The following is a 12243-nucleotide window of genomic DNA, read 5'->3' on the forward strand; positions in this document are numbered from 1 at the left end:
TTTCTAAAAAAAAGACAATGACTACCTTTGATAGAAAAACTAAAGTTCACATTAGAAGCACGTCAAATCATTCTCCCTAGCTTACCCTGTTACATCTCCAATTTTCTCTAACCCTCAGGTCAAAGAAATAAACAGACGACGCCCAGTTTGAAGTAGGATTTTACAATATTGAACCGTTGCTTCATTGTCATACGGTTGAGAAAGAATGCCGACATCGTAAAAAAGGTGATATGGGAGAGACACTAACTAAAGCAAATTGACATCATACTTACGACCACTATAGACATGACAGGACGAAGCGCCAAAAACAACCCCAGATCTAGGGCCGAAGATTCTAGGGACACAAATACCACAAGCTCTCTAATGTGTGTCATCACTCATACCTGACTTCCGACCAGGCAAGGTGTAGAGAAGACACGACGTGTGATTTAGTTTTGAAGATATCGTGCAAGGAAGTCAACAGTGAAAACGGTTTATAATTCAGAAGCTTGATTCAAATCCCCCAAAAAAAGTTCATACAAATATCTTCCTAAAAAATCTCCTAAAAATCTGGTGGCAAAAGTGGCACACATCTCACGGTACATGATGTCAACAGAGATTTTAATTTAAGCAGCCTACTAGCTTTGGTCCACTAACCTAGAGAATGGCCAGGCAATGCAAACAGACCGGCAGCTCACAACTCACTCATCCACCAGGGCCATATGGTGATTTCTGCATGACATCTTTCTGCTGAATTTACTTGGGCATAACCGCATAACTAGGCAACAGTTTCCTTCTTGCAACGAGCTTTTCTTGACTGAAGGAAGACATCAGTCAGGACGGTCTTGGACTTCAGAGAAGCATGGAGTATGTCCAGCGCCTAAACATTCCAAACACAGATATCATGAACTGCACCAAGTAATCGAAAACTAAATGGTAAACTAGTGATAGAAATAAGAGAGTATGCGTGTAACCTCTTCCTTGCCAATTTTCACCATTTTTTCTTGCAGCATGCTCAGGTCCTTGACACCACACTGCGCGAGCAAGGTAACGCTTGCCACGCTGGACGCAGGGATCATTGAGAGATCATCCTTGACTGTATATGTGGCCGTCCCAACCACAAACCCCTCGGTTTTGACATGCGGCATAGCAATGTTCATTCCGCTGGAGCAACTTGGGCATTTGCTGCCTTTAGCAACTGAAAAATACCCACAGCTAGAGTTTGTGTAGCCGATTCTTAGTCCATTACAGGTGAAGAAGCTGCTACTAGCACTGAATTGTGCATCCCCCAGTAGCTGTTGCAAAGGAGAGAGCATAGCGGGGGAAATTGCAGGGCTGATGAAGGGCTCCTTGCCCTGGCCTGAGTATATATACTTGGCATCAAGCGTCTCCAGGCTATCAAGGACATTCCCAATGCTGCCAACCATACGCTCTTTGGTTAGCAGGTTGATGACGGTGCTCATCGGTAGGCATAGGAGGCTGGACAGGAACTCGACGACTTCATTGTCAGCTTCGGCAAAGCAGACTTTCTGAGCCTTGGTATCAACCAGGAGCTTCATCGATAACTCCTTAGTAGCCATGATATTCCCTTTTTATCAGAATGATTTCAATTGATTGGTTTCTACTCCTGCCACCAACAAGAAAGGGTCCTCTAAGGCTTTCAATATTAGGCAGTGTTCTAGTTCAAATCTTCAAAATGAGCAAAAATAAACAATCTACCATCAACTATTAGAGCCAAATAGAGTAACAACTTTTGTCAAACTGTAACCCGAAGATTAATTAGTAACGACAGTAGAAAATATCATAAACAGACCACAAGACATAACAATCATACATATTGACAGTTTGTTTTTATTATATACTATATAATTAGATAAAAGGCCAAGGGCACGGGTTATATTGAAAGGCACAGCTGATAGCCGGCTACGGGCTTTTAGAAGTTGCAGAAAGCAACAGAGTTTTTAGGACGTATATATATAGAACACAACTTGGAATATTGTGCACCTACCACGCTTCGAAAAGGAGAAACACACAGAAATACTAGCCTTATCCTACTACAGTTTGTTATTTCTTCCCTCCTTGCCTTCGTTAGTTCTGCCAATTAGTACTACTTATTACTACTGATATTTTAACTAGATAAGAAGAATATGATATTCACAAAAGGAAGGTATGGGACTGAACATTACTGCACAAGCCACAAGGTTCCGCATGAGATTCGGTCGCAGATATGCAAAAGCGGATAACTAATTAACTATAGAAGCAACGACACTTTTTTCCAGATTGAGTCTTGAAAGTCAAGTGAACAATGGGACTAGATGTATTGTACCAGGTGCAGCGCAGCATCATACTGATAATAGTGTTTAATGAAAGGTTTCTCTGCAGACGATTTTTTGAAGTAATCTATACAAGAAAAAAAAGGTTCAGACTAAAGCAACCATTTTACATTTTCGTTTGTGGTGTGCAATTGCTTAAAACAAGTTTCGAACAATGATGCAAAAACTAAAATGTGAACACTAACCCTTCAATGTAATAACCATCTCCAACTCACCATGAACAAATCAGATCTTCGTTTTTTATTTCTGAGATCCAAATTTAATTTATTCTAATCACACTCATCTAAACACAAACAAACCCTAAAACCAGTTTATGTTGCTTTTTCATGAATACGCGCGGAGGCGTATCATTTCATTAATAGGTAGGGGAGTGGATACAATGAAGTAACCTCAAGTTGGCGTACACAGAGGCACCAATGAGGTTACAAGTGAGCAGGAGAGTGTGGGGTTGCTCAGCCCCGGTACAGAGGACCCAGGCTACATGTAGAATCCTATTTAATCCCTTGGCACCCGCGTGTGCCCATTTCCGAGCTTCGTCTTTGATGTTGTTTAGCAGATGGGCATTGGAGGGATGCATGCCCTCGAAGATGACCGCGTCCCTGTGCTTCCAGATAGCCCAAGCAGTGATGATCATTAGCGTCACAAAGCCCTTGCGAAGGCAGGGTGGGCTGCCGTTGTGCTTTCGGACCACCAGGAAAAGAAGATAACCATGCCATCCGGTGGCCGGGCAGGCAGTCAGCAACTGGAGAAGACCTCCTACCAGGTAATCCGAGAGAATACACAGCCGGCAGTTTATGCTTCAGATGAAGAAATATTTCTTTACCTCGTCATAATGCCTTGTAGGAAATTCGTCGAGCTAACCTAGGACGCGACAAACTAAAAAATTGACTAGATCAGATATAGTCTGTTTGCGCCTTCGTGATGCAAATTCAATATGAATGGATTCACACAAGTTTGGAGTTCTAATGTATTTATCTTTTTTCAAATGCAGCATTGATAACGGGTTTTCGCTTTCCCTGGAACACTCTATGGTTTCTTTCCTTCCATGTGTTCGGAAGGGCAACAAACTCCGTTTTATAGAATATTTTACCCAAATATTCTTGGAACTACTTCGGTTCCTAAATATAAGCCTTTCTAGAGATTCTAAAAAAGACTACATACGGAGCAAAATATGTGAATCTACACTATAAAATATGTCTATATACATCCATATATAGTTCTTATTGAAATCTCTAGAAAGACTTATATTTAGGAACGGAGGGAGTACCAGATTTTGCATGTTTTTCTGTTGCAATTTACAAGACTGAAGTTAGAAGTGCATAGATTAATGTGATTAAATTCGTGAAAACTAATTCATAACAATTCCCCTCTTTATAACTTTATAAGGATACGAGAAAAATCAACTGAAATCCTGAATATCCAGACATATATTAGCGACAGCAACGATCTCCTATTCAGGTGTGACACTTTCATCTATTGCAGAAAGAGATAGCTAGGGGTGGACTCGTCGCCAATAAAAGGGGAAAAGAAACTGCAAGGAGAAGCAAGTGGATTGCGGAGGACGACTGGCAGAGGAGGAAGTATCTCACCGTGATGATCGACAGTCCGCCACTGCCGCCTGCCGGAGAAGAGGGGCGGCCACCAAGTCGACGAGGATTCTTCTTTGATGCAACCTGGCAGGTCAAGGGGCGACCGGATGGGTTACAAATTAGTTAGAGAACTCGTGTGGGCTATAGAAAGCACCGCCCATTTACCGTGATTATTTCCAGGCCGATTAGCAGCGTCGCGTCGTTAGGCCCATCTCTGCATGAAGCCCATTACTCGCGTCGCGTCGCTACTTCCCGAACTTTCTGATTCTCAAAAAAGAAAAAGAAAAGTTCCCGAACTTTCTTCTTCCCTTCCTTTTTTGCCTGTTCGTTACGCCCAATTATGGAATATGGATCTCTCCAATTCAAATCTTTATTTTATGGATGTCTCTATCAGTTGGGAGAAAATAAGTACAGTGGGATAAAGATAAAAAAATCTGAATTGTTTTTGGGAAAAGATTGTTGAACAGAAAATTTACTCGAAGCATTTAAGAAAATATTTTCAGAAAAAATCCATGTATTTATGAAACTGATAGATGCAACCAATATGCTGTATTTCACCTTTACTTTTTATATTTGATTCAAGTTTCTTTTAAAGTAAAAATAATTATTTCAAGCCAAATTCATCGCATATTTGAAAAAACCAAACCGTCAATTCAAAATTTTCACCCTACATGCAGTTAAAAAAATGTTGTATTAAAACATTGATTATCACGTATTCTAAAAATAGTCACTCCGTATTTAACACCTTTATCTTCAAATGTTCATCGCGTATTGAAAATTAGGCCCATGCGTTGCACGGAACATCAAGATGCATTTATACGAGTTGTTTATCTTGTGGGAGACGAAGATGAACGAGGGATTGCCTTATCTGCAAATGTGAAGATGGGTGCGGGTATCTTTTTACAAAATTGCCATAGTTTGCTTTCTATCCTTCAGATATAGATCGGACGGTCTATATTGTAGGATGGCAGGCACACCATCATCACCAACTCGGTTTTTTTATAAGAATAGAGTTTTATGACTGAAAACCATATGTCATTTTTGGGATAGTGGAGTGTTAAATTGGTTTCACTAAATCGGGTTTTGGAGGATTTTGAGGGAAACACGCCTTAGACGAACCTCTGATGTAGCTCGACTTGTCCAAGGTAATGTATGATGCCGGACTATATTCAAACTGCCCCCTCCCCCCGTGCCCCACGTCGTCTCCTCCGAGGCGACTCGGGGGAAACCCTAACTGAAGGAAATATGCCCTAGAGGCAATAATAAAGTTATTATTTATTTCCTTATATCATGATAAATGTTTATTATTCATGCTAGAATTGTATTAACCGGAAACATAATACATGTGTGAATACATAGACAAACAGAGTGTCACTAGTATGCCTCTACTTGACTAGCTCGTTAATCAAAGATGGTTATGTTTCCTAACCATAGACATGTGTTGTCATTTGATTAACGGGATCACGTTATTAGAAGAATGGTGTGATTGACATGACCCATTCCATTAGCTTAGCACCCGATCATTTAGTATGTTGCTATTGCTTTCTTCATGACTTATACATGTTCCTATGACTATGAGATTATGCAACTCCCATTTGCCGGAGGAACACTTTGTGTGCTACCAAACGTCACAACGTAACTGGGTGATTATAAAGGAGCTCTACAGGTGTCTCCAAAGGTACATGTTGGGTTGGCGTATTTCGAGATTAGGATTTGTCATTCCGATTGTCGGAGAGGTATCTCTGGGCCCTCTTGGTAATGCACATCACATAAGCCTTGCAAGCATTGCAACTAGTGAGTTAGTTGTGAGATGATGTATTATAGAACGAGTAAAGAGACTTGCCGGTAATGAGATTGAACTAGGTATTGAGATACCGACGATCGAATCTCGGGCAAGTAACATACCGATGACAAACGGAACAACGTATGTTGTTATGCGGTCTGACCGATAAAAGATCTTCGTGGAATATGTAGCAGCCAATATGAGCATCCAGGTTCCGCAATTGGTTATTGACTGGAGACGTGTCTCGGTCATGTCTACATTGTTCTCGAACCCGTAGGGTCCGCACTCTTAAGGTTACGATGACAGTTACATTATGAGTTTATGCATTTTGATGTACCGAAGGTTGTTCGGAGTCCCGGATGTGATCACGGACATGACGAGGAGTCTCGAAATGGTCGAGACATAAAGATTGATATATTGGAAGCCTATTTTTGGATATCGGAAGTGTTCCGGGTGAAATCGGGATTTTACTGGAGTACCGGGAGGTTACCGGAACCCCCCCTGGGAGGTATATGGGCCTTAGTGGGCCTTAGTGGAAGAGAGGAGAGGTGGCCAGAGATGGGCCACGCGCCCCTCCCCCCTTGGTCCGAATTGGACAAGGAGAGGGGGCCGGCCCCCCTTCCTCCTCTCTCTCCTCTTTCCCCTCCTCCACGAATCCTATTCCAACTAGGAAAGGGGGGGAGTCCTACTCCCAGAGGGAGTAGGACTCCTCCTGGCGCGCCTCTCCTGGCCGGCCGGCCCCCCTCCCTTGAACCTTTATATACGGAGGCAGGGGCACCCCCTAGAGACACAAATTGATCCACGTGATCATATTCTTAGCCGTGTGCGGTGCCCCCTTCCACCATAGTCCTCGATAATATTGTAGCGGTGCTTAGGCGAAGCCCTGCGACGGTAGTACATCAAGATCGTCACCACGCCGTCGTGCTGACGGAACTCTTCCCCGACACTTTGCTAAATCGGAGTCCGGGGATCGTCATCCAGCTGAACGTGTGCTAGAACTCGGAGGTGTCGTAGTTTCGGTGCTTGATCGGTCGGGCCGGGGAGACGTACGACTACATCAACCAAACGCTTCCATTATCGATCTACAAAGGTACGTAGATCACACTCTCCCCCTCTCGTTGCTATGCATCACCATGATCTTGCGTGTGCGTAGGAAAATTTTAAAATTACTACGAAACTCTACAGTGGTATCAGAGCCTAGGTTTTATATGTTGATGTTATATGCACGAGTAGAACACAAGTGAGTTGTGGGCGATATAAGTCATACTGCTTACCAGCATGTCATACTTTGGTTCGGCGGTATTGTTGGACGAAGCGGCCCGGACCGACATTACGCGTACGCTTACGCGAGACCGGTTCTCCCGACGTGCTTTGCACAAAGGTGGCTAGCGGGTGACAGTTTCTCCAACTTAAGTTGAACCAAGTGTAGCTACGCCCGGTCCTTGCGAAGGTTAAAACAGCACCAACTTGACAAACTATCGTTGTGGTTTTGATGCGTAGGTAAGATTGGTTCTTGCTTAAAGCCCGTAGCAGCCACGTAAAACTTGCAACAACAAAGTAGAGGACGTCTAACTTGTTTTTGCAGGGCATGTTGTGATGTGATATGGTCAAGACATGATGCTAAATTTTATTGTATGAGATGATCATGTTTTCTAACCGAGTTATCGGCAACTGGCAGGAGCCATATGGTTGTCGCTTTATTGTATGCAATACAATCGCGCTGTAATGCTTTACTTTATCACTAAGCGGTAGCGATAGTCGTGGAAGCATAAGATTGGCGAGACGACAACGATGCTACGATGGAGATCAAGGTGTCGCGCAGGTGATGATGGTGATAACGACGGTGCTTCGGAGATGGAGATCACAAGCACAAGATGATGATGGCCATATCATATCACTTATATTGATTGCATGTGATGTTTATCTTTTATGCATCTTATCTTGCTTTGATTGACGGTAGCATTATAAGATGATCTCTCACTAATTATCAAGAAGTGTTCTCCCTGAGTATGCACTGTTGCGAAAGTTCTTCGTGCTGAGACACCACGTGATGATCGGGTGTGATAGGCTCTACGTTCAAATACAACGGGTGCAAAATAGTTGCACACGCGGAATACTCAGGTTATACTTGACGAGCCAAGCATATACAGATATGGGCTCGGAACACGGAGACCGAAAGGTCGAGCGTGAATCATATAGTAGATATGATCAACATAGCGATGTTCACCAATGAAACTACTCCATCTCACGTGATGATCGGGCATGGTTTAGTTGATTTGGATCACGTAATCACTTAGAGGATTAGAGGGATGTCTATCTAAGTGGGAGTTCTTAAGTAATATGATTAAATTGAACTTAAATTTATCATGAACTTAGTCCTGGTAGTATTTTGCAAATTATGTTATAGATCAATAGCTCGCGTTGTTGCTTCCCTGTGTTTATTTTGATATGTTCCTAGAGGAAATTGTGTTGAAAGATGTTAGTAGCAATGATGCGGATTGGATCGTGATCTGAGGTTTATCCTCATTGCTGCACAGAAGAATTATGTCCTTGATGCACCGCTAGGTGACGGACCTATTGCAGGAGCAGATGCAGACGTTATGAACGTTTGGCTAGCTCAATATGATGACTACTTGATAGTTTAGTGCACCATGCTTAATGGCTTAGAACCGGGACTTCAAAGACGTTTTGAACGTCATGGAGCATATGAGATGTTCCAGGAGTTGAAGTTAATATTTCAAGCAAATACCCGAGTTGAGAGATATGAAGTCTCCAACAAGTTCTATAGCTAAAAGATGGAGGAGAATCGCTCAACTAGTGAGCATGTGCCCAGATTGTCTGAGTACTACAATCGCTTGAATCAAATGGGAGTTAATCTTCCAGATAAGATAGTGATTGACAGAATTCTCTAGTCACCATCACCAAGTTAGTAGAACTTCGTGATGAACTATGATATGCAAGGGATAACAGAAATGATTCCCAAGCTCTTCGTAATGCGGAAATTGACGAAGGTAGAAATCGAGAAAAACATCAAGTGTTGATGGTAGACAAGACCACTAGTTTCAAGAAAAGGGCAGAGGGAAGAAGGGGAACTTCAAGAAGAACAGCAAGCAAGTTGCTGCTCAAGTGAAGAAGCCCAAGTCTGGTCCTAAGCCTGAGACTAAGTATTTCTACTGCAAAGGGACTGGTCACTGGAAGCGGAACTACCCCAAGTGATTGGCAGATAAGAAGGATGGCAAAGTGAACATAAGTATATTTGATATACATGTTATTGATGTGTACTTTACTAGTGTTTATAGCAACCCCTCAGTATTTGATTCTAGTTCAGTTGCTAAGATTAGTAACTCGAAACGGGAGTTGCAGAATAAACAGAGACTAGTTAAGGGTGAAGTGACGATGTGTGTTGGAAGTGGTTCCAAGATTGATATGATCATCATCGCACACTCCCTATACTTTCGGGATTAGTGTTGAACCTGAATAAGTGTTATTTGGTGTTTGCGTTAAGCATGAATATGATTTGATCATGTTTATTGTAATACGGTTATTCATTTAAGTAAGAGAAAAAATTGTTGTTCTGTTTACATGAATAAAACCTTATATGGTTACACACCCAATGAAAATAGTTTGTTGGATCTCGATCGTAGTGATACACATAATCATAATATTGAAACCAAAAGATGCAAAGTTAATAATGATAGTGCAACTTATTTATAGCATTGCCGTTTAGGTCATATTGGTGTAAAGCGCATGAAGAAACTCCATGCTGATGGGATTTTGGAATCACTTGATTATGAATCACTTGATGCTTGCGAACCATGCCTCATGGGCAAGATGACTAAGACTCCCTTCTCTGGAGCGAGCAACTGACTTATTGAAAATAATACATACTGATGTATGCGGTCCGATGAGTGTTAAGGCTCACGGCAAGTATCGTTATTTTCTTAACTTCACAGATGATTTGAGCAGATATGGGTATATCTACTTGATGAAACATAAGTCTGAAACATTTGAAAAGTTCAAAGAATTTCAGAGTGAAGTGGAAAATCATCGTGACAAGAAAATAAAGTTTCTACGATCTGATCACGGAGACAAATATTTGAGTTACGAGTTTGGTCTTCAATTAAAACAATGTGGAATAGTTTCACAAACTCATGCCACATGGAACACCACAGCATAATGGTGTGTCCGAACGTTATAACCGTACTTTATTGGATATAGTGCAATCTATGATGTCTCTTACCGATCTACCACTATCGTTTTGGGGTTATGCATTAGAGACAGCTGCATTCACGTTAATAGGGCACCATCTAAATCCGTTGAGATGACACCATATGAACTATGGTTTGGCAAGAAACCTAAGCTGTCGTTTCTTAAAGTTTGGGACTGCGATGCTTATGTGAAAAAGTTTCAACATGATAAGCTCGAACCCAAATCGGAGAAGTAAATCTTCATAGGATATCCAAAGGAAACTATTGGATACACTGTCTATCACAGATCCGAAGGTAAGACTTTTGTTGCTAAATTCAGAAACTTTCTAGAGAAGGAGTTTCTCTCGAAAGAAGTGAGTGGGAGGAAAGTAAAAACTTGATAAGGTAATTGTACCTTCTCCCTTATTGGAAATAGTTCATCACAGAAATTTGTTCCTGTGACTACTACACCAATTAGTGAGGAAGCTAATGATGATGATCATGTAACTTCAGATCACGTTACTACCGAATCTCGCAGGTAAACCAGAGTGAGATCCGCACCAGAGTGGTACTGTAATCCTGTTCTGGAAGTCATGTTACTAGACCATGACGAACTTGCGAACTATGAGGAAGCGATGATGAGCCCAGATTCCGCAAAATGGCTTGAGGCCATGAAATCTGAGATGGGATCCATGTATGAGAACAAAGTATGGATTTTGGTTGACTTGCCCGATGATCGGCAAGCAATTGAGAATAAATGGATCTTCAAGAGGAAGACGGACACTGATAGTAGTGTTACTATCTACAAAGCTAGAATTATCGCAAAAGGTTTTCGACAAGTTCAAGGTGTTGACTATGATGAGAGTTTCTCACTCGTATCTATGCTTAAATCTGTCCGAATCATGTTAGCAATTGCCGCATTTTATGAAATCTGGCAAATGGATAACAAAACTGCAATCCTTAATGGATTTCTTAAAGAAGAGTTGTATATGATGCAACCAGAAGTTTTTGTCAATCCTAAAGGTGTTAACAAAATATGCAAACTCCAGCGATCCATCTATGGACTGGTGTAAGCATCTCGGAGTTGGAATATACGCTTTGATAAGTTGATCAAAGCATATAGTTTTATACAGACTTGCGGTGAAGCCTATATTTACAAGAAAGTGAGTGGGAGCACTACAGCATTTCTGATAAGTATATGTGAATGACATATTATTGATCAGAAATAATGTAGAATTATTCTGCAAAGCATAAAGGAGTGTTTGAAAGGAGTTTTTCAAAGAAAGACCTCGGTGAAGTTGCTTACATATTGAGCATCGAGATCTATAGAGATAGATCAAGATGCTTGATAAGGTTTTTCAATAAATACATACCTTGACAAGATTTTGAAGTAGTTCAAAATGGAACAGACAAAGAAAGAGTTTCTTGCCTATGTTACAAGGTGTGAAATTGAGTAAGACTCAAAGCCCGACCACGGCAGAAGATAGAAAGAGAATGAATGTCATTCCCTATGACTTAGTCATAGGTTCTATAAAGTATGTCATGCTGTGTATCAGATCTATTGTATACCCTACCACTGAGTTTGGCAAGGGAGTACAATAGTGATCTAGGAGTAGATCACTGGACAGCGGTCAAAATTATCCTTAGTGGAATAAGGATATGTTTCTCGATTATGGAAGTGAAAAAAGGTTCGTCGTCAAGGGTTACGCCGATGCAAGTTTTGACACTAATCTAGATGAATCTAAGTCTCAATTTAGATACATATTAAAAGTGGGAGCAATTAGCTAGAGTAGCTCCGTGCAGAGCATTGTTGACATAAATATTTGCAAAATACTTACGGATCTGAATATAACAGACCCGTGACTAAAATTATCTCACAAGCAAAACATGATCACACCTCAGTACTCTTTGCGTGTTAATCACACAGCGATGTGAACTAGATTACTGACTCTAGTAAACCCTTTGGGTGTTGGTCACATATCGATGTGGACTATGGGTGTTAATCACATGGTGATGAGAACTATTGCTATTAAATCACATGGCGATGTGAACTAGATTATTGACTCTAGTGCAAGTGGGAGATTGAAGGAAATATGCCCTAGAGGCAATAATAAAGTTATTATTTATTTCCTTATATCATGATAAATATTTATTATTCATGCTAGAATTGTATTAACCGGAAACATAATACATGTGTGAATACATAGACAAACAGAGTGTCACTAGTATGCCTCTACTTGACTAGCTCGTTAATCAAAAATGGTTATGTTTCCTAACCATGGACAAAGAGTTGTTATTTGATTAACGGGATCACATCATTAGTTGAATGATCTGATTGACATGACCCATTCCATTAGCTTAGCACCCGATCG

The 12243-nt window shown here is 41.2% G+C and overlaps 1 protein-coding gene across 2 annotated transcripts; it reads right to left on the minus strand.

Annotated features, from left to right (window-relative positions):
• Nucleotides 1–493: 493 nt before the first annotated feature.
• Nucleotides 494–4030, minus strand: LOC123154550 (uncharacterized). Of its 2 annotated transcripts, none has more exons than XM_044573248.1 (3): nucleotides 3902–4030; nucleotides 954–1630; nucleotides 494–859 (listed from the first exon to the last, which is right to left on the minus strand). In XM_044573248.1, exons 2-3 carry the CDS (start codon nucleotides 1557–1559, stop codon nucleotides 758–760), a joined length of 708 nt encoding a protein of 235 aa, XP_044429183.1. In that variant the 5' UTR covers nucleotides 1560–1630; nucleotides 3902–4030; the 3' UTR covers nucleotides 494–757. The 2 variants fall into 2 exon arrangements, with proteins under 2 accessions (XP_044429183.1, XP_044429184.1); XM_044573249.1 differs by having other exon boundaries at nucleotides 954–1606; nucleotides 3902–4010.
• Nucleotides 4031–12243: the final 8213 nt, after the last annotated feature.

This window comes from Triticum aestivum, chromosome 7A (assembly GCF_018294505.1).
Source record: "Triticum aestivum cultivar Chinese Spring chromosome 7A, IWGSC CS RefSeq v2.1, whole genome shotgun sequence".
Taxonomy (NCBI): Eukaryota; Viridiplantae; Streptophyta; class Magnoliopsida; order Poales; family Poaceae; genus Triticum; species Triticum aestivum.

What these genes read in the sequence shown, in the direction of transcription:
- LOC123154550 (XM_044573248.1), bottom strand. Translation starts at nt 1,559, where the DNA reads ATGGCTACTAAGGAGTTATCGATGAAGCTCCTGGTTGATACCAAGGCT. An exon ending in TGAAAATTGGCAAGGAAGAG is followed by an intron (nt 860 to 953) that starts GTTACACGCATA and finishes TGGAATGTTTAG; the next exon opens with GCGCTGGACATACTCCATGC.